The sequence below is a fragment of the Phoca vitulina genome, unplaced genomic scaffold, assembly GCF_004348235.1.
Source record: "Phoca vitulina isolate PV1807 unplaced genomic scaffold, GSC_HSeal_1.0 scaffold20, whole genome shotgun sequence".
NCBI classification, from domain to species: domain Eukaryota; kingdom Metazoa; phylum Chordata; class Mammalia; order Carnivora; family Phocidae; genus Phoca; species Phoca vitulina.
This window is the reverse complement of record NW_022589723.1, coordinates 23774400-23798578: the sequence shown is the minus strand read 5'-3', so window position 1 is coordinate 23798578 and position 24179 is coordinate 23774400. Positions and strand designations below refer to the sequence as shown.

The 24179-nt window shown below is 36.0% G+C and overlaps 1 protein-coding gene across 4 annotated transcripts in view; it reads right to left on the bottom strand.

Moving 5' to 3' along the window:
• TCF12 (transcription factor 12) overlaps positions 1-24179 on the bottom strand; it is a 372079-nt gene that overhangs the window by 178270 nt on the left and 169630 nt on the right. For all 4 annotated transcript variants that reach the window (XM_032417040.1, XM_032417042.1, XM_032417041.1 and 1 more), the window contains one exon: positions 4095-4197. In XM_032417040.1, coding sequence (XP_032272931.1) covers positions 4095-4197 — 103 coding nt within the window. The remainder of the gene's footprint in view (positions 1-4094; positions 4198-24179) is intronic.

Sequence of the window (24179 nt, the reverse complement as noted above, 5' to 3'; positions counted from 1 at the left end):
TTTTTGCATTGTCGTTTCTCAAGACCAGGATCTCCATAATTAGAGTTAAAGAAAATGATGAGCTAGTAAAAACCTGGGAGCATTATACAGGAAGAACAAATACTTTATATGCCTAATGGAAAGACTATTTGGGAGTCAGGAGACATGGATTCTACATTCAATTTTGCCATTTATTGGCTCTGTGACCTCAGGAAAAAACCACTTAATTTTCCTGTGCCTTAGTTTTATCATTTGCAAACTAGCATTTATAATTCTAGTTGCAGTCTTTTTCAGGATTGGATAAAAGATATTAGATACATGAGATTATAGAATTATAAAATTCTAGACCTGCAGAAGACCCAGCAGTACCCTATCAAAAAGGTAATTTTAAGGATCTAGAATAAAGCCCACATCTAACTCTTAGCCCTGCATTTTTTCCTATACCATCACATGTTGCTCTATTCTTTAAAGGATAAAACATCTCTAGAGGCAGAATAAGTTTCAGAAAAGAACACAAGGTATATTTCATCTTAAAATTCCCATTGACTATATATATATACATTTAGCCTAAAATAAGTAAAGCTTTGATAAACATGGAGAGGTAGAAAGATAAAAGGAGTTCATTCCACATTCACTTGGGAATTGAAGGTAGGCAATTCTATGAAATAATTCATTTCTATATCTAATTAATAAATTGGCCCTACCTTCAACAAAAATGTATCTAATCAACAACAGGTAAAGGAAAGCAAATCTTACTGAAATTAATGAGAGAACCAAGGGTAGAGAAATGGACTAAAGCTGGAAGAGACTAGAAATAGGTAAGACTATTTGGTGATACTACTGCAATTCACTGCTATTGTCAAAGCTTTGCAGCTTTCCTATAATAGAGTATAGAACTGTTTGATGCTAATTACTTAGTGATGTGCCAAAAGGATGTATTTATTTCACTTGAAACATAAGAAAAGACCTTTTTTCCATACTGACAAATCAATGGGATAATTCTGGAATTCATTAAAAAGAAACACTAACTGATCCAACAATAACAGCTTAACTTCCTGTGTAAAACACTTCAAAATATCTAAATGAATATAGAAATGCACGTTTCTGTGGCAAATTGTTCATTATTGCATCATTATCAACCCTTGTTAGACAAAATTTCTCATTTTTGCAATGTGCAAAATCATTAAAGTGTTTGAGAGCTCCATCATGAAAGACAGAGCACTTTATAATCCACTATTTCTTCAGGCAAATGTGCTTATGGTTGAACATAATATGAAAAATAACAACATCCCCTAGCATATGATTTTACCCCCCCAATGGTATTTTTATATGTTGACAGCAATGATGAAATATGTTACTGCTTTCTTATTAGCTTTAACTGTTTCTGAGCATTCATCATTCACGGCATCACTCTGAAGTGTTACCTGTTCGGATGATTAGGTATCTACACAGTTCCAAATGCTTCTAATACTGCTATGTACATCTCAGTCATGCTTTAACAACATAGGTTTTTAGCCTGAAATTTGCTTAAATAATCAAATGGCTAGAAAAGTAATCTATCCACTGTAACTCTACCAAGTGCTATAAACCCACATATTTGGATATCTAACAGTTCATTTCCTTCAGCTCACATCAAGTGGGATTGCCTGTTACTGTACGGAACTACTCTACAATTTAGGAGATATTCATTTCCAAAAGCAAGCTATTGTCATGTAGATTCCTTACATGAAACCATTAGGTACCTCATTTGATCATTTTTATTGAAAATAAAGGAAAAAATATAGTAAATTAGGTATTGCCAATGACCAGTGAAATCCTTTTGAACATATCTGCCTAATCTTTTCAGGTTTCTTTTCCCCTTCCTTATAAAAAAATTTAACATTTTTAAGATTTGATAGTTAAGACTTACAATGAAAATGTATAGTTGCACCTGATTAACTGTACAGTGTAGTTCAGATGAATACAGAATTTTTTTCACTTATATTGTGAAGAGATCTATTTATAAATTTGAGTTTTTATAATATTTCAAGACTTATTTTAGATGCTGATTTAATAAACAGGGTTATGTATGACTATTAAAAGTATTCTAATAATTATCTGTAAACTGAAGAAACCAACAAGCACATGCTCATAATTGCTCCAACTAAGAAAATGTTACCTCAAACTGAATAACAGAAATATTTTTAAGTCAACAGATGCTCAGCGCAAGTGACTGACATGCATACTTCTTAGAATTCATTTAAAGATTTTTTATTTATTATTTATTTATTTGACAGAGAGACAGCGAGAGAGGGAATGCAAGCAGGGAGAGTGGGAGAGAGAGAAGCAGGCTTCCTGCCAAGCAGGGAGCCCAATGCGGGGCTCAATCCCAGGACCCTGGGGATCAAGACCTGAGCCAAAGGCAGACACTTAACGACTGAGCCACCCAGGCACCCTCTTACAATTCATTTAATTCCCACACTTATCCCCACAATTTTAACAGTCACCTTGGCTCAAAGCTATGCTAATGATGCAATTCTACTGGGCTTAAGAATCGTTATCTGTGAGCTAACAATAAATGTAAACACATAAATATAAAAAAAGGGCAATTTCTGATTTTTTGCGTCTAAGAAGTATAGCCTCAATTAAGAAAGCTTAGTTCAATCTGAAATTACAAAAACACTGACTAGAGCTTCCTCTACCCTATTTACAATAAATTAAATGCTACTTGGGGAAAACATATACTATAGAAAGAAATGTGGAGTGTCACATCTATTTTACTTTGATAGTAAGTTTAACAGAAAATTAAAAAGATAAATTAGAAAGTTTTCCCCGCCTAAGTGCAAGGATAATTATTTTGTTCTCAATTTAATTCTGATTTTTACCTGGAATGATGTGATTTTCATTTGCATTTATGTTAAAACAAATTGTCATTTTAAACACAAGTTTTATTGCTCATTAGATTTTTTACTCTTATGTCATACTCAATGATTCTGGCTTTAAAGTGGTAACTGCTTTAGGCAAAATCCACACTAGAATATCAGACAGTCTCCTCAACACTTTATAGAGGATAAGGGAATTAAACAAAGACTGTGCAAAGCAAAACCATTTATAAAGAAATTGCAGACCACCAGGATTTTGGATTTGGGTAATCCACTTAGATTAGCATGGCTGCGTCTTAAAAGGACAATTCCAAGATCACAATATAGGTCACGTCCTTAAGAAACAGAGTAAGTAATGAAATCAATGTCAATTACACAAACTTCCATATTTACATGACGCCACTGACAACAAGTAAAACAGATTAAACAAAGCTTTCTAATGTGCTCAGGCCCAGCACAAGCAAGAAGGAAAAATAATGTTATAAAACACAGGTTCTTTTTAATCAGGTGCTGCAAAAAGGTAAAATTACTGATTAAAAAAAAAAAAAAGAATAGCATCCAAACTAGGGGGAAAAAAAGCTTGGGTTTATCACTTCAGATTGAACAGCTATAAACTTTCACATGAGAAAGAAAGAGGGGAGGAATGGTAAGTGTTTTGCAGGGAGAAGGGGGAAATAAAAAGAAAAGCTAACCTAAAGGTTTTGCCAAAATACAATAATCAGGTTTAGGTGATAGGTAATATCCTTCAAAGTACAACTTTATTAATGCAGAACACAACTTCAAAATCCCTAATAGGAACCCAAGTGCTTAAAACAAACGCTGCCAACATCTAAATGTACTATTAAGTTTTAATCAAATAGTGCCAAAAGAAATATTGTCCAACGTAAGTAAAAATCTGCTTAATATCACTGCTTTGTCATATTTTTAATTGCCGCATATATATTCGATTATTAAAAATAGTAAATTACAAATGTTTCAAAATGCTTCTTTGCCCAGAAAGCAGAAAACATAAAATGCCTGATGTCACAAAGACACTGCCAAATTTAAAAACATTGCTGCTTCCTTTTTTTGATACCAGTGATATTTCTGAATGCTTGCTCCTCAAACTGAGCTGAACAAGGAAAGCCTGGATGCCCCTAGAAACACAGGAACTTTCTTCTAGATACTTACGTGTATTTCTTGGACAAAGGGCTAAAAAATGTCTCTGACCAAAGAGGCTTTGTAAATACTACTTGCAGAGAATTACCAACTTACCCATCAGATTTGAGTTCATGAAAGGTGTTGGGGACAAGCCTTCGTGGGCCCCTAATCGACTGTCATTCAAGTGATCACTGTAATGAGGGCTGTCTGTAAAACCCTAGAGGGAAAAAAAAAAAAAAGACCAGAGTATTAAAGAGATTATTTGGCAGTCCTGCTAATTGAGCATAATGACACTCATCTAATTAATATACAGACTTACAAATGGTCATTCCTAACCAAGTTCCTTGTTCATTACTTGAAAAACTAAACAGAAGAGCTCCTTTTATTCCTTTTAAGGTTTTAAAGTAGTTTCTTAATGATCTTAAAGAAAATTAGCCCTATGAACTTGTTACACCCAAAAACAAAGTTTTACAGATCATTATTTTAAAAAGGATAAACTAAGAAAATATACTTTTAAGTTGTAATAAATAAGGAAAATGTTTATCTCTACCCTCCTTCCTCTGTCTCCAAACCCTACTCATTAAGAGTTAGGTAATTACAATTTAAAATACTAAAAATAATCCACAATCAATATACTAGAAATGAATCTTTTCCTAAATGGCAAACATATATTTAACAAAAAAGATCTGTTTATACTCTCTTTAATACTAGTATAACAAGACAGACTCCTGGAGAAACTGAACCATGTAAAAAGGAAAACATTTATTAAAAATAGCTGATTTAAATTCTTGAGTCTTAAAATGAAATTGCACACACCATGAACACAATAAAGCTAATGTTATTATTTCACAATAGCTGTTATTAAATTTCTCTTTACAACTTAAAACATATTTTTTTTGAAACAAAGGAGAAAAAAGATACTAAAGTTTACAAATAAATGTTACAAAAGCTCTGTGGATTAAAAACTATTATAGTTCTCAGACTCTTAACACATACTTAGTCCAGAATCATATTGTTTTTAAACAAGGCTTTGAATCCTGGTTAATTAAACCTCAGGTGATACCTACACTTCTGCTAACTTAAAATGATTTTAGTAAAGATGAAAAAAACTTCCTAGAGGCCCAAACAGGGAAGCTAACTGCCCTGGCTCACAGAAACCAGAAATCACCTAGAATCCCCTGGGACTATAAAATCATCAATCACTGAAGATTTATTATTACCCAGACCGCAGGCTAACATTCAAGAAGACATTAATGGGGCTGAAACAGGCCTCACTATCTTTGCAGGCATGCTGTCAGTTCAACCACAGGGCTAGGAACTGAGGGGCTAAATAACTGTCAAATCATTACAATTGCTTATGGATGCATGTCACAACTCCTTCTGCTGTTCTGTTTTAAAACTAATCTTCTGGGAGTGCTAACTCCCAAATGAACCTTTGTTTCATTTTTATCTACTTTAGAATTACTAATACACATGTGATAGGCATTCAAGAAGAATCTTGGTGACATTTACAACTTGGTTATGACCACAAGGGTGTCCTCTGGTAACCACAACCAAAGTCTCGTTGGTCACAGCCACATGTAGCAGAAGCTGTGTACAAAACAGAATTGCTCCTAGCTAAGGTCACTTCTTGGAGTTTACTTTTGTTATTTAAAACTTAACACTCTTGAGGTGCTAAGTGACATATCACTATCTCCCAGACATCTGGGTATTTTTCTGCCACTTCTTCCCACTGCCACTTTTAGGTATATAAGTCCAAACAAGGCATTGAAACCTACAAAATACTCACTGAAATACTGTTTCACATCATTACACGATGATATTACTCCAGAAAAACGCCAACAGAAATGTGTTTGTAGGTGAGCCACATTGTTCACACTTCATTTAAATGCAAAAGAATAATAAAAGAACTCTTCATTCTTGAAGTACCAAAAAAGAATTTTTTCTTTCCTGATCATAAAAACATTCAAGTTTTTTAAAACTATCTCCTAAAGCAGAAGTATACAAATAGATCTAAATTTTAGGGTATCACCAAATGATTATATACACACAGTATATGAACTTCATAGATTACATGTAATACAGCTTAACACACAGCATATTCATCTCTAAGCCCCCATTAATATGCACTCAGAGAACACAGAAATTATTTTACTATCAACCATACAAAAATAATAAGTACTGTCCCTTATCTACGCACATCCACATACTGCAGGACATAGTACAGAATTTACTATAAGATTATTTCCCAGTCTACTCAGAAAGTCTGGGATTGTCATACTGCACTACAGAGTAGTCTATAAACTTTTTTCATCACGTACAAGGAAGATTTGAATGTGGGCCATTAATACCTATCTATTTAGTCATAAATTGTATATGTATGTATATATATACACACAATTAACCAACATATAAAATTTCAGTAAGGCTTAATTTTTGCTCATGTAAGACTAAAAATTTAATAGAAATTTGATCATTTTTCCCTACACCTCAAAGGATCATTTTTTTTTTAAGATTTTATTTATTTATTTGAGAGAGAGAGAGAATGAATCGGGGAAGGGGCAGAGGGAGAAGCAGACTCCCTGCTGAGCAGGGAGCAAGACTTGGGGCTCAATCCCAGGACCCCGGGATTATGACCTGAGCTGAAGGCAGATGCTTAACCGACTGAGCCACCCAGGCGCCCCTCAAAGTTCATCTTAATGCATACAATTTTCTTGAAGAGTCACAGCCCAAGAGGCAAAAAAGAGACAGTTCTTCATCCACAGATGCAAACTGATGCTAGAGGACAGAACAAAGAAAATGGGCTTATAAATGACTATCATAGTTTTGGATCTAAAATACACCAAAAACTCACTTGAAAGATGAACTGGCTACTGTTTCGAGATTATTCTTGTCATTGCTTCTGCATGGTAGTAGTGATATTAATCAGAATAGAACTTTTTGTGAACCATGATGAAAAGTTACAAACTAATTTATAAATATTTAAATAAGATCACTATAGGTCACATGTTTAAGATCAGTTTTAGAAAAGTACACAGTTCTCTATCAGCATGGTAATGTTCTAGGTATCACCCAACTAGCTTGGTGGTACCTAGAACAGTGCTTTGCAAACTTCAATATTCATATCAACTGACTAGAGATCATGTTACAATACAGATTAGGAAGCATACGGTCTAGAGTGGGGCCTGAGATTCTGCATTTCTAACACAAAGGTGATGTGATGCTACTGGTCCACAGACCACACTTCCAGTAGCAAAAACCATGACAATCTGGAAATAAAGATCTCTTTCACATATAGAGAGGAAAAATTCAAGGCTAGGAAGGTGACAGCTAGGTACCATCACTCCCTCAAATCAGAACCACATTAAAACACCAGAAGTTTCCAGGTAAGAATAATTAGGGAGAAATTCCACATTTAACCAAAAAATCTGAAGCAATTAGAATAACAAAGTATTTTTATGTATGTAGGTATATATTCCTCCATATAGTTTTAAGTAGACAAGAGATGTCAAACAGAGCTTTAATGAAAGAAGTTAGTTGACCTGGCGTTTAAAGAGAAGACTCCCTGAGTACCACGTAGCGTTAGGCAAGGAGGATGGATGCTCATAAGTAGAAATGGCAAAAGAGAAGAATGCCATAACATAATACAGTACAATATGGAAGTAGGGAAGATACAGAACAGCAGGGAAGACAGTGGAATCATACAGGGGCCAGTGAGAATATTAAAGAGTGGAGAAAATAAGGGGAAGGTGACTGGCCTGAGGGAGAAGTTAGAGTAAAAAGAAAGGAACAAAAACAAAGCTAGCAATTGTTAAGATGGAGCCCAAGGAGATCAGTCAATGGTATTGATAAATGAATGCTATATTCAATTTTGGAATGAAAAGAATAAACCAGTAAGATCATTAAATGCAGAACGATCATGGTACATATTTTAAACTGATTGAGCATTACTATGGTCAAACCTGATCCCCTGCAGCTCCTAATTTGGATCTTGAATTCTGTAAAATGGATTTACTATGAAAATAACCATTAATAAAACTGAGACTTTTGTACATGAGGGATGATAAACACTACATTATGAAGGATATACAATATTACCAGAATCATCTATCATTATAGCTTTTTAGTCATGATATTTTGAGTCAAAAATATTTCCAAATGTACCCTAAAAAATTACTGTCCCTGTTTTATGATAAAAATGGATAGGGCACCTGGCTGGCTCAGTTGGTTAAGTGTCCGACTCTTGATTTCAGCTCAGGTCATGATCTCATCATGGTCATGGGATTGAGCCCTGCCTTGGGCTCCGTGCTCAGTGGGGAGTCTGCTTGAGATTCTCTCTCTCCTCTCCCTCTGTCCCCCCACCCTGTGCTCACTCTCTCTCTCTCTCTCTCAAAAATGATAAATCTTTAAAAAATTGAAAGCACTCAAAATATCAATAACTGACAAAATCAGTTGATATACAGATTACAAAAACTGTTCAACTTCATACTTAAAAATCTGTTTAAATTACAATTTAATTTGCAAATCCTAAACAGCCTCATCTGAATGCATAACACTTTGCAAAATCTTTATATTGTGAACCATGTTCTATAAAAATGCATTTAGTACTTTTTTCTATGCTCATTTCATGGTACAGAATTCAGAAATGTTAATCCCTGCTCTAATATGACAATAGACCTGAAGTAATCAATCAAATCTACTACCATTTTTAAACTAATTTAAACTGCATGTAAGTCAAATATTTTCTTCTACTACAAACAACAAAACAAAAGCACCTAGTATTGTTTATTTACATAATAATACTCTATTCTGGTTTGTCTCCTCAAAAATATAAGAACTTTTACCATTGGTTAATTTTTTAAACAGCTCATTTAAAAAATTTATTTCACACAACCAATAAATAAAGTGTAATCACCAGAGTACCTCCCCAGGTCGAGAACAGATTCCTGGTTTTTCTAACCTATTTTGTTATTTCTTTGTATGAAAACCAGTGTCTAATCCTATTTTAAAATATTCTTTCCAATTCTTTTCAATAGTTAAAAATGGTGGGGTGGGAAAAGTCTATTTCAATAAAGATTTAGTTTCTCAGAAAAGCTTCCCCTCTTTCCCAGACCCTAATAAGACCAAATTGGGTGAATTTATTCTAGGCTCCCCACAACAGCAAGAATTTCCATTATATCACTGCTCACACTTATTGAAATTACCTATTTAATTATCCATTTAAATTATACCATAATTATCTGTTATAATTGCACAGTACCGTGTAGTGGATAAATGTGGAATTTTTGGAGCCAGACTGGCAGATGTGAATTCCATCTTTCCATCCATACATACTGGCTGTGTGACTTGGGGCAAAGTAATCTTTCTTGCCTCAGTTTCATTATCTATAAAATTGGAATAATAATAAATACTACCTTCATTTCACAGGTTGTTGTAAGGAGTAAATGAGTTAATATACTGTAGCAAATGGAGAAGCGCTTAGCACATAGTAAGCACATGATAAAAGCTGGTCATTATTTTTATCATCTCACTTAGAAGTCATTATGTCGAACAAATTTTGAGAAGGCAGGGACTGTTTTTTTCACAATTACATCCTCAAAACAATGGCTGGCACATACATAGCAGTTGCTCAATAAATGATGGATGTGAGATTTCAGCTGCTAAATCTTTATAATGCTGCAAGGGTTTAGATATTATAAAGGTTAAATCAGCTTTTCTATAGAACACCCAATAAGTAGCAGAAAGAAGGCTGATAAAGTATCAGCTTATTTAACTGGATTGAACAAGAAACTACAGACTTTTGGTATTCAAAGAGCCACAAGATTTCACACCAGCTATTGAAATCCTCTAGCTTCTGCATGGTCACAGCCAGCAGAATCAGCCAAAAGCCATTATCGGCTCAGGTCATGATCTCAGGGTCCTGGGACTGAGCCCCATGTTGGGCTCCAAGCTCAGCGTGGAGCCTGCTTAAGAATCTCTCTTTCCCCTTTTCTCTGCCCCTCCCCACCCACTCGCATTCCCTCTAGGGGGGAAAAAAAAAAGCAAGTAAGAAAAAAGATTAGAAAATTAAATCAAAATAGATTAAAGAACCTAAGACCTAAAACTACCGGACTCTTAGGAGAAAACATAAACAGGTAACGTTCTTGACATCATTCTTGGTGATGATTTTTTAGGGGTTTAACACCAAAAGCAAAGGCAAGAGAAAGCAAAAGTAAGCTACAACAAACTAAAAAGCTTCTGCACAGCAATAGAAACCATCTACAAAATGAAAAGGCAACATATGGGATATAAGAAAATACCTGCAAATCATATATCTGATAAGGGGTTAATATCCAAAATATATAAAGAACTCATATAACTGCTCTACTGTGACAGATGGTAGGTACCCTTGTGAGCACAGCATAACATATAAACTTGTCAAATCACTACGTTGCATACCTGAATAAAACTAATGTAACATTGTATGTCAACTATTTTCAATAAAAAACGAGAAAAGGGGCACCTGGGAGGCTCAGTTGGTTAAGCATCTGCCTTTGGCTCAGGTCATGATCCTGGGAGTCCTGGGATTGAGCCCCATCGGGCTCCCTGCTCAGCAGGAAGTCTGCTTCTCACTCTCCCTCTGCCCCTCCCCCTGCCTGTGCTCTTTCTCTCACTCACTCCCTCTCTCTCTCAAATAAATAAATAAAATTAAAAAAAACATGAAAACAAAAGCTCATACCAATCAATAGCAAAAAATCCCCATTAAGTCTGATTAAAAGATGGGCAAAGGATCTGAATACGCATTTTTCCAAAGCAGACATACAAATGGCCAGTAGCTACATGAAACGGTGTTCAAAAACACCAAACAGGGAAATGCAAATCAAAACCGTAATAGGGTATCACCTCATACCTTCAAAATGGCTATGATCAGAAAGACAAGAAATAACAAGTGCAAGATGTCAATGCTACCTAGAGCAATCTACACATTCAATGCAATCCCCATCAAAATACCATCAACTTTTTTCAAAGAAATGGAACAAATAATCCTAAAATTTGTATGGAACCAGAAAAGACCCTGAACAGCCAGAGGAATGTTGAAAAAGAAAAGCAAAGCTGGCGGCATCACAATTCCAGACTTCCAGCTCTAATTACAAAGCTGTCATCATCAAGACAGTATGGTACTGGCACAAAAACAGACACATAGATCAACGGAACAGAATAGAGAGCCCAGAAATGGACCCTCAACTCTATGGTCAACTCATCTTCAACAAAGCAGGAAAGAATGTCCAATGGGAAAAGACAGTCTCTTCAACAAATGGTGTTGGGAAAATTGGACAGCCACATGCAGAAGAATGAAACTGGACCATTTCCTTACACCACACACAAAAATAGACTCCAAATGGTTGAAAGACCTAAACGTGAGACAGGAGTCCATCAAAATCCTAAAGGAGAACACAGGCAGCAACCTCTTCGACGACAGCCGCAGCAACTTCTCCCTAGAAGCATCGCCAAAGGCAAGGGAAGCAAGGGCAAAAATGAACTACTGGGACCTCATCAAGATAAAAAGCTTTTGCACAGCAAAAGAAACAGTCAACAAAACCAAAAGACAACCGACAGAATGGGAGAAGATACTTGCAAATGACATATCAGATAAAGGGCTAGTATCCAAAAATCTATAAAGAACTTACCAAACTCAACACCCAAAGAACAAATGATCCAATCAAGAAATGGGCAGAAGACCAAGAAATGGGCAAAAGACATGAACAGACATTTTTCCAAAGAAGACATCCAAATGGCCAACAGACACATGAAAACGTGCTCAACATTGCTCAGCATCAGGAAAATCCAAATCAAAACCTCAATGAGATACCACCTCACACCAGTCAGAATGGCTAAACTTAACACAGGAAACGACAGATATTGGCGGGGATGCAGAGAAAGGGGAACCCTCCTACACTGCTGGTAGGAATGCAAGCTGGTGCAGCCACTCTGGAAAACAGTATGGAGGTTCCTCAAAAAGTTGAAAATAGAGCTGCCATATGACCCAGCAATTGCACTATTGGGTATTTACCCCAAAGATACAAATGTAGGAATCCAAAGGGGTACATGCACCCCAATGTTTATAGCAGCAATTTCCACAATAGCCAAACTATGGAAAGAGCCAAGATGTCCATCAACAGATGAATGGATAAAGAAGTGATGTGTGTGTGTGTGTGTGTGTATATATATATATATATATATATATATATATACATATATATATATATATATATATATATATATATATACATATACATACATACAATGGAATATTTTGCAGCCATCAAAAGGAATGAAATCTTGCCATTTGCAATGACATGGATGGAACTGGAGGGTATTATGCTGAGCGAAATAAGTCAATCAGAGAAAGACATGTATCATATGATCTCACTGATATGAGGAATTCTTAACCTAGGGAAACAAACTGAGGGTTGCTGGAGTGGTGGGGGGTGGGAGGGATGGGGTGGCTGGGTGATAGACATTGGGGAGGGTATGTGCTATGGTGAGCGCTGTGAATTGTGTAAGACTGTTGAATCACAGACCTGTGCCTCTGAAACAAATAATACATTATATGTTAAAAAAAAAAAAAAAAAAAGGAAGAAGATAGCAGGAAGGGAAAAATGAAGGGGGGAAATCAGAGGGGGAGACGAACCATGAGAGACTATGGACTCTGAGAAACAAACTGAGGGTTCTAGAGGGGAGGGGGGTGGGGGGATGGGTTAGCCTGGTGATGGGTATTAAAGAGGGCACATACTGCATGGAGCACTGGGTGTTATACACAAACAATGAATCATGGAACACTACATCAAAAACTAATGACGTAATGTATGGTGATTAATTAAAAAAAAAAACAAAAACAAGTGCAAGCAAGGATGTGGAGAAAAGGTAAACCTCATGCACTCCTGGTGGGAATGTGAAATGGCACACCACTATGGAAACAGTATGGAGTTTCCTCAAAAAATTATAAATAGAAATACCATATGATCCAGCAACTCCACTTCTGGGTATTTATTTGAAGAGAACAAAAACACTAATTTGAAAAGAGATATGTACCCCCTACGTTCACTGCAGCTTTATTTACAATAGCCAAGACATGGAAGCAACCTAAGTGTCCACTAATGGAAAAATAAAGAAATAGGAGAGTACACACACACACACACACGCACACAATGGAGTACTATTTAGTTGCAAAAAGGAAGGAAAATTTGCCATTTGCAACAACATAGAAAGACCCTGAGGGCATTATGCTAAGTAAAATAAGTCAAACAGAGAAAGACAAATACTGTATAATCTCACTGATGTGTAATCTTAAAACAAAACAAAACTCAAGTTCATAATTACAGAGAACAGATTGGTGGTTGCCAGAGACAGAGACTAGGATATGGGAAAATTGGGTGAAGGTGATCAAAAAGTACAATCTTCATGTTATAAAATAAATAAGCCCCGGGGCACCTGGGTGGCTCAGTTGGTTAAGCGACTGCCTTCGGCTCAGGTCATGATCCTGGAGTCCCAGGATCGAGTCCCGCATCGGGCTCCCTGCTCAGCGGGGAGTCTGCTTCTCCCTCTGACCCTCCGCCCTCTCATGTGCTCTCTCTCTCTCATTCTCTCTCTCAAATAAATAAATAAAATCTTTAAAAAAAATAAAATAAAATAAATAAGCCCTGGGGATGTAGTATACAGTACTGTGACTATGGTTAATAATACTGTAATGTACATCTGAAAGTTGCTAAGAGTAGATCTTAAAAGTTCTCATAAAGGGGCGCCTGGGTGGCTCAGTCGTTAAGCGTCTGCCTTCGGCTCAGGTCATGATCCCAGGGTCCTGGGATCGAACCCCGCATCGGGCTCCCTGCTCTGCGGGAAACCTGCTTCTCTCTCTCTCACTCCCCCTGCTTGTGTTCCCTCTCTCGCTGTGTCTCTCTCTGTCAAATAAATAAATAAAATCTTAAAAAAAAAAAAAAAGTTCTCACAGGAAGAAAAATAATTTGTAACTCTGTGTGGTTAACTAGACTTAATGGGATGATCGTTTTGTAATATACATACATCTAATCATTATGTTGTATACTTGAAACTAACATATCAATTATATTTCAATTAAAAAAGAAAAAAGATTACATTCATGTTAAATATATAATTTCTCCCGCTTTTCTTTCTACATATCCTTTTTGCATTTTCAAAAAGTATTAGCCTATGATATATTAGATAATATTTTTTTAAAAGGTAGTCCTGCATAGATGGTTTGAGAATCACTAGTCTATATCCTTGTTACAAAAAATATGGGCCTCAGAATAGCAGTACTGGCAAATTCTGGGAGATAGCTGAAATGCAGAACCTCTGAGTACATCTAAGACCTACAGAATCAGAATCTACATTTTAAAAAGACCTGCAGGGTATTCATATGCAAATTAAAGTTTGGGAAGAACTAGTCTATATTATCTCATAAATCGTATATTATGGAGCCTGATACATGGTAAAATAATATTAGTCCCTATTATTTCTTCTTCTACTACCACTAGCACCTCATTAAGTTCTAAAGAGCGCACCTTCTTAAACGGATTCTTCCACTGTCCCTTTCACATACTATATGCAACCAGGGAAAATTAGATAAAAGAGTTAAAATGGCACTCCACTGCAAAAACAGCCTCAGATTTTACATATTTTAAAAGCTTTTATCTTCAACTACTGTTGTCAACAGATTAAGATGAAGCATAAAATAAGTGTTCAATAAATATTTTTAAATATTTGGGGCACCTCTGTGGCTCAGTCAGTTAAGCATCTGCCTTCTGCTCAGGTCACGGTCCCAGGTTCCTTGGATTGAGCTGGCATCAGGCTTCCTGCTCAGCGGGGAGCCTGCTTCTCTCTCTACCCCTCGCCCTGCTCATGATATCTCTCTCTCTCAAATAAATAAAATCTTTTTAAAAATTTCAAATATTTACTATTTGTGAGATCAATTCAAATAAATCAAACCTAGGAACAAATAACATAGTCACAATAACCCTTGCATTAAGAAGCGATAACTAATTCCAAGAAGAAAGGATACCTACCAATGAGCAAAACAATGTTCTTGCATTCAGTACAATAATGTATTTTTTTTAACATATTTTTAAATAATTTTAAAACACTAGTTCCATATGTTAAATTTTGTTGAATGATATTTATTTTATATTAGGTGAGAAAAATAAAAGCAAAAATCAATTAGTATACAGAATAATAATATTTAACCTCTATAAAATTTATAAGGAAAAGACTAGAAATTGTAAGTATTAAGGGTTTTAAATTTTACTTGTCTATATTTTCTAAAATTTCTATGAAAACCATTTATTGCTTTCAAAAAAATATACGGTTTTTCAGTTTTTCCTCTAACATGATTAAAGTACCATACTTTCAAGATAGAAAATTGGTAATTATACAGAAATAGCATCAACTAAGTAGGAAAAAAAAAAGATTCACAAAGTCAGTAACGTTTTGACATTTTTTCCGATTTTTAAATGTTTCTAAACTAGTTTACACATATAAAAATGTATGTAATAAATAGCTATGTATCCACTATTCAACAAATAAAACATTGCCAATATAGCTTAAAACCCTATGGAATTCTCTCAAATTCCCCTCTGAAGTAAACAATATTCTAAATTTGTCTTTTTATTGCTTTCATGCGTTACTTAATACTTCTATTACATATGTACACTCCCTAATATATAGCACCATTCTTCATGTTTTAAAATGTTATCTAAATAGTATCTTTTTTTCTTTACTCGCTTAACATTCAATATGTAAGACTGACACATGTTGAAAAAATATAGCACTGGTATATACATGTCACTACTATATAATATTCTATGTATAAACATAACACAATTTATCCATTCCCCTTTCAATGACTTTTAACTCACTTCCCATTTTCCCCTATTACAAAAAGGCTGCTATAAACACTTCAGTAATATGTCTCCTTGCATAAACATGAGAATTTATGTGAAATTCTCTCTAGGAGTAGAATTCTAGGTTATAGAGTATGCACACCTTCAAAGTTACTAGACACTGCCAAACTGTTCTGTAGGACAGAAATATACTATCATTTAAGAAAAAAGTCTCATATTTCATACTGAATCAGAAAGTTTCTGAGCTATACAGACAGCCCCAACTTATGAAAGAAAGCTTCCAAAGCCCACTTACAAGTTTTATGTAACTTGTGATGCACTTTCCAGATGGTAAAAAGCAAAGCAATCACAAGTGCATTTCCTTATCAGTTCATTTAACCCTTATGTAGTTTTTTCTTACCTAAAATAGTCTGACCTGGGTTAAAAGGTAGTCATTTGCCATAATAAATATTCAAGACCACATTTGTTAAATGAGTTAATCTTCTCTAGGCTCCTTAGTTTCATTAATGTTCTATAAATAAAACTGCATCCATTACTCCAGGTGTTGATCAAGCAAAATTTGACAGAAATACAGTAATATTTTTAGTTTGTTGCCAGGATCTGGTCTTGATGCTCAGTGTTACACAGGCTGCTATAGCCACTTGGCAAGAGTGTTGACTGATGCTGATTGCTAGATCCTGACCTCACAGGCATAACAGTTCACAGTTCATGATGAAAACAGTAATGTGTATCCTGGTAATATCGATAGAACAATACTTTTGGATCCTCTTGTCAGCCACGGTGATAATGACCATGATCCAGACATTTATACTGCCTCTTCCAGCTCCTATGAATAAAGCCACTCATCTTTAAGGGTAAGCCCAAATTAAAAGTATAACAATAAAAGAATGTTCCTTTGATAACTGGCTCATATGGGTGGTAAATCCGTGGCCTGGATTTAGTTCCCTGAAGGTAGAAGTAAATAAACCATAGATGAAAGATCAGGGATTCCTTCTAGGAATGCACATGAAGTCTTCTCTCAATCCATATAATTTAAGGTTTTCTGTGCCAACAATAATAGCATCAGCATACATTTGATACTATTTGCAAGAATATGAGTTAAGGGCTCTACTCCCTTAATCCTTACAACATCATGAATCCTCACAACCCCATGAACTGTTACTCCCATTACATACATAAGAAAATGAGTGTAGAGAATTTACATAATTCAAATGATATCCAACAGTAAGTAGCAGGATGAGTCTGAACCCAAGCAATCTGATTCTAGAGCCCACCATGCAATCCTGCCTCTCTGGTATTAATTGTTCCTCCCTAGAATTATTGTGAATTAAATGGCTCAATGACAGGCTAGAGACATAAAATGAGGAGTATATTTGTTGAAACAGTAATTCACAGGTGAAAAGGAATTAAGCCAGGAAAATGCAACAACAAAACAATCAAAAAAAATTTTTTAAACCACCCAATTCAGCAAGTGGTATTTGAAATAGTGGAGGTAGTCATAAGAGCTTTTGAGAACTTTTTGAACCCCTGGATTCTGATGGAAAAAAAAAGCAAACAAAATGGGAAATGGAAAATTTTCCTATGGTAAGTAGATATCAAGTACATTCATTCATTCCTCCTGAAGAATATTCCCCTTGTCCAAGGTGGGAATAAACTGCAGCAACCTCCTGTGATGCTGAGATAGTTCCTGCAGAGAATGTAAAGAGAGGCCCCAACGAACCTAAAAGCAAAATCATATACCACTAGGACCAGTAGTTGAATGCCCCGTGTAAGATGGAGTTTATGATAATGACATGGCAATTATAATTAATAATTAATATTCACTGCAATGAAATGTGAGGGAAAAGTCTAGAGAAAGGCTATGTAACTCTATTCCATTTAACAAAAGGGAGCATCTGAATGACACTGAAAATTAAAAAAAAAAAAAAAAATTGTTCCTACAAGGGTAAGAATCTTTAGGGTCTGAGCCTTAAATCCAACTTCAACCTGAGGCCTACCCAGAGAAACAGAGTCAGAGGAAGCACCTAATCTTCCTTTGGAAACTGGTGACTTGTTTTTGCAGCACTGAAGTTACCCAGACAAGAGAAAGACCCATCATCCCTTCTTCAGTTCCTAGATCTCTGGAACCCCTGGTAGTCACCTAGCTAAAGGACCACAGGTGCCATACAGATATTCCAAGAAAGAAAGAACAAAGAAAGAAAACTCTACTTCTACCTAATACCAAAGGAAGACAGTGCCCCTGATTCCTGAACTTTCTCTTGGAGAGTTCTCAGCAGCTGAAAAGTTAGGACTTCCTTTTTTTCTTTTTTCAGGACTTCCTTTGAAAAATAGAAAAAGCATCACCATCAAATAAGAGAGGTAGGTGCAACTACTCTGTGTGAATATATCTGATACAAACCCCATAACTTTTAGAGATGACTTTTTAAGGGTAAATGGGCTTCTGAAAACTAAACATGGTCCTCCTAGCTCAAACTTCTATATTAAATGAGTAGGTCAGGGGCGCCTGGGTGGCTCAGTCATTAAGTGTCTGCCTTCGGCTCAGGTCATGATCCCGGGGTCCTGGGATCGAGCCCCGCATCGGGCTCCCTGCTCGGCAGGAAGTCTGCTTCTCCCTCTCCCACTCCCCCTGCTTGTGTTCCGTCTCTCGCTGTGTCTCTCTCTGTCAAATAAATAAATAAAAAATCTTTAAAAAAAAAAAATGAGTAGGTCAGAGTTCATCAAGTTTTTCTTGGATTTTGTACATTCCTCATTTTCAACTCTCAGAATTTTTAAATTTGACAAAGCATTTAAAATATTTTTGAGAAAGCTTCTAATTCTTTTAAGAAAGTACTTTTAAAAATTATATTTATAAATAACCACATCTGCAGCTTTAGGATCAGATTCCCATCAATATGTTAATATTTCAAAGATGTATTTAAAAAAACTTCTTTAGGTTAGCCTTTATTGTTAAGAACATCAAAGGAATTAAACTCTAAATACATTACCCTTCCCATTTTCATGGCCCTTTTTTAGCAAAAGATCCATCACTTATTTTTCCATGTTTGGCAGCTTATCAGTATGTGAAGCTATCTCCTTCTCCATCAGTTGCCTAACCAGAAATGCCTCTGAGCAACTCTAACATACTGCTGAGGAATGACCCCTGGGGGAGTACTCATTCACCAGTTTGAGGAACACATTCTAGATTTCCATATGGACAAACCAACTTTTTAAAATCACTAAAAGCCCGACTCTTGTGGGTCCAGATATCTTAGTTCACTCATATCACACATGTATTTAAATAACCAAATTAAGTGAATTCAAGAATAAAATTCATGCAATAAAAATAGTTCTACCCTTCTTCTACTCAACTAAAAAACCATGCACCCTAGAGTAAGCATGATAAATACAATCTATTGTTCTGTTAGTATGGATTTTTGAATGCTTCTCAGGTGAAGCATCTCATTCCATGGCTATTCTATTGTACAAACATAGTATTCTTCATACAATATGATATTAAAACACAAACCAGCAACTTTATTTAGTAAACAACCACAGAAATAGCTATCTGATCCATTATCAGAGGCAAACTCTACTCTGATGTGTGTGTATATTCTATTTATCCAATTAAATAAAATTGGCAAGGCAAGTTTAAGTGGCATTACTTTATTAGAATACTTCTGGCCAATACACATAATTAAAAGTAAAAATAGTGAGATAGTTACTTCTTTAAAAGTAAAATACTGTATTTCAGGCATGCATCCAAATTGATACTGTTTTACTGTATTTTCAGATACTTACAAAAATATAAGATTAATTACATTTGCACACAATACAAAATTTTCAGATACTTAGAGAAACAGGAGACCAGGATCCCTTTGATAATCAACAGTAGTTCACAGTATTACCAGTCTTTTTATTTTTTATTTATTTATTTATTTATTAAATTTTATTTTATTATGTTATGTTAGTCACCATACATTACATCATTAGTTTTTGATGTAGTGTTCCATGATTCATTGTTTGTGTATAACACTCAGTGCTCCATTCAATACGTGCCCTCTTTAATACCCATCACCAGGCAAACCCATCCCCCAACCCCCTCCCCTCTAGAACCCTCAGTTTGTTTCTCACAGTCCATAGTCTCTCATGGTTCGTCTCCCCTTCCGATTTCCTCCCCCTTCATTTTTCCCTCCCTATTACCAGTCTTTTTAAATATACCTCCTAAGAAAGACTGGAAGATGTGCCACTTAAATATTAAGACTAATAGTGGCACAAACTGAATTATCATCTACTTGATCAAATGTCACAATTTCATTTAGAGCAATAATTGACTTTCTCTTTTTTTTTCTGCTCTCTGCTTTGAGTTCTTTTTTTTTTTTTTTTTTTTAAGATTTTATTTATTCGTTTGAGCCAGAGAGATACAGAGAGAAAGAGCATGAGCAGGGGGAGAGGCAGAAGCAGGCTCCCTGCTGAGCCAGGAGCTGGATGCAGGGCTCATCCCAGGACCCTGGGATCATGACCTCAGCTGGAGGCAGACGTTTAACCATCTGAGCCACCCAGGTGCCCCTCTGCTTTGAGTTTTTTTTTTTTAAGATTTTATTTGAGAGAGCGAGAATGAGAATGAGAGAGAGAGAGAGAGCACATGAAAGAGGGGAAGGGTCAGAGGGAGAAGCAGGCTTCCCGTGGAGCAGGGAGCCCGATGCAGGATTTGATCCCGGGACTCCAGGATCATGACCTGAGCCAAAGGCAGTCGCTTAAGCAACTGAGCCACCCAGGCGCCCCTGCTTTGAGTTCTTATGTCTTCAATGTGTACTATCAATCTCTAACTTAGATGCATTCAAGTGTGTTTATGGACACTTCTGTGAGAGGGATCTTTTTTTGTCTTTCTAGCTCTTGACTTCCTTCTCATTCTCCTCTTCCCTATAACCTACCCCTTTTACCTTTCATATCATTTTAATCTAGTTACTCATAAAATTAAAGAGATTAAACCATGCATATGGAAGTGTGACAATGCATATGTATACATCAGTATTACTGCCAATAATTGATCAGGCACTATGCTAGGTGCTTGGATACAAGAATGAATAAAACGGTCTTTGACTTCAAGGAGCTCATAGTTTAGAAAAAAGAAACAATACCTAAAAATATTTCAATAAACTGAGTAACTTCTGCATGAGTTCTGAGTCTGAGGTGTGTCCCATTACAGTTTCCAAAGGTTTGATCAGTATTCTTAGACTCCCTATTACTCTAATGGGCAAGATGGCATAACCAATGAAATTTTAAATGATGCCCAAGCCAGTGTGCCAACTTCCAAGTTAAACTTCCTGAGCTGAGTAAGAATAGTTTGGAAGATGGTAATATATCAGCTCAACTTCAAATGAGAACATCAAAGCAGAACAAGCACTCTCAGGCAGGTAGAAGAAATAGCATTAAGATTTACTAAAAATGCCCTAAAGCATAATGAAACAAGCTGATAACTAGAAAACAAAAATGTCAACAAGCACACACCTCTGGTGGCATCATAATCATCACAGTTACATTTTATTGAGTGCCTTCTATGCGCCACTATCTATAGATACTGCATTTTCCCCATCTCAAAACAGGAAATTTTGTCTTAGAGAATTTAACTTTCTCAAAGTCAGAGAATGGTAGAGAACTGATTTAAAGTTGGGAACTATGACAACAGATGACTTAATGTTAGTCACTGATTTTTTTCATTTCCAGCACTGAGAAATCTGACAACAGAGTACACACTTAAATAGAGAATAATTTCCATTAGGCAAGCCATTTTCAAGGTCTCAGAATCCCTTTGGTCTCGGGACCTGTTATATAAAAATATTTTGTCTTAAAACATATTTTGTCTTGTGTCTGCCTTCCGCTCAGGTCATGATCCCAGGGTCCTGGGATTGAGCCCTGCTTCAGGTTCCCTACTCCACGGGAAGACTGCTTCTCCCTCTCCCACTCCCCCTGCTTGTGTTCCCTCTCTCACTGTGTCTCTGTCAAATAAATAAAATCTTTAAAAAAATATATTGTCTTAAAAAATATTGAGAACCCCAAGGAGCTTTTATGTGGAACATATCCAGTGATATTTACCACATTAGAAAGTAAACCTGAAAAATTAAAAACACAAGAACTCAGAGCAAAAACATTATCATATATCATGTAGCATTTGCAAACTTCAGAGAACACTCAGGAAAGAACAAGACTGAAATGGCAAAAAATGTTTTAGTAGTATGAAAATAGTTTTAACCTAGCAAACACTCTAAAAGGGTCTCAGAGACACAGAGAGGTCCCTGGAACATATTACGTAAATGGCTGGAATAGACTATTTACTATATTTTAAAATAAATTATGAACCCTGATTACCACTACTGTCAGAATCTGGAAACCCTGGTTGAAGACTATTTACTTAAAACAGAGGCCTCATTTCAACAGAAAGGAAAAAAGATTCAGGGAAGTCAAGGGACATGCCTAACATCACACAGCTAGTTGGTGGCAGTTATTTAATATTACTATATTAAAGAACAGATTTTTGTCTTCTGATTATAAAATATCAGTAGACAATTACTTGGGGACAGTTGGTAGTAAGGAAAGCAATTACACAATAGTGAACAAGGTATTAAAATTCCAAGGATTTCTGGAGTAAGCCAGTACTTTCAGTCTTGTGCAGAAAAAGCTGATTGTGCAGGCTTCGTTTCTCCATTCACTGGTATGTGCTGCTCCTAGGGTTTCCACTTTCAAAGCATATCCATGGCCCTTATCAGATCAGCCTAGCTAAAAACTCCATTTCCATTAGCACTTCCAGACAGGACAAAGTAACAGAGACCAGATTAACCCTCACATTTGAAACAATCAAAAAACTAAACAGCAGTTTTGAGACATCGGATGTGGACAGTGCAGGATACTGATCCCTGAGAGAGGGGAAACAAAGTGAATCTTAGGATTGCTGACGGGGACTAGGGAAGAGGGAGATATCTCCACCTAGAACTCTATCCCAGCAAAAAAATAAAGAATATTTCAGACACACAGAAGATGAAAAACCTCATCAGCACCAGACCTGCACAATGAGAGTGTTAAAAGAAGTTCTTTAATCACAAGAAAAATAATACCAGCTAGAAATATGGACCTATACAAAGGACTAAATCATATTTCTTGACCATAATGGAATTAAATTAAATATCAATAATAAAAATATCACTAGAGAATCCTCAAATATTTCAAAATCAAACAATATACTTCTAAGTAAGTATTCAAGGAAGAAATCAATAGGAAAATTATAAAGTATTTTGAACTGAATGAAATGAAAACTCAACATAGCAAAAACTGTAGGATGCAGGTAATACCATGGTCAGAGGAAAATTTATAGCACTAAAACACCTGTTAGAAAAGATAAAAGGTTTCAAATCAATGACCTCAATTACACCTTAAGAAACTAGAAAACAGGGTGCCTGGATGTCTCAGATGGTTAAGCGTCTGCCTTTGGCTAAGGTCATTATCCCAGGATCCTGGGATGGAGTCCTGCATCGGGCTCCCTGATCAGCAGGGAATCCGCTTCTTCCTCTCCCTTTCCCCCTCCCCCCTGCTCATGCTCTCTCTTTCTCTTGCTCTCTCTCAAATAAATAAAACCTTTAAAAAAAAAATACCTAGGAAACAAAGAACAAATTAAATTCAAAATAAGAGTTACAGAAGTCAAACATATTGAAAACAGAAAAACAACAGAGAAAACCAATGAAACAAAAAACTAGTTCTTTGAGAATATCAGTAAAATGATAAGCCTGCAGCCATACCGAAAAAAAAAAAAAAGGAAACAATTCACTAATAATATCAGGAATGAGTTAGGGACTGTAACTATAGATTCTACAAATATTGTGCTAGGCAGACTCTAAAATGGCCCTCAATGATCTCTGGTATCCATTCCCCTATATAAACCATTCCCCTGGAGCGTGAGTGGGCCTAGTAATTTGCTTCTAACCAAAAGAATATGGCAAAAGTGATATGATGTCATTTCTGTGATTAGGCTCCATAATACTGTGTCTTCTATCTTGCTAGAAGACCTCCTCCCTTGCTGGCTTTGATGAAGTAAGCTGCCACGATGGAAAGGCCTGGCTAGCAAGATAGAGAAGAAGGCAGTTTCCAGCCAATAGCCACTGGGAACTGTGGCCTTCAGTTCAACAAATGAAAAAACTGAATCCTGACAAACACATATGAACTTGGAAGCAGATTGTTCTCCAAAAGGTCTTTCAGATGGTACTCTGATTCTGACCAGTATCTCTGACAAGCTTACGACCTTATAAGAGACCCTGAAGCAGAGGACCAAGCAAAGCTA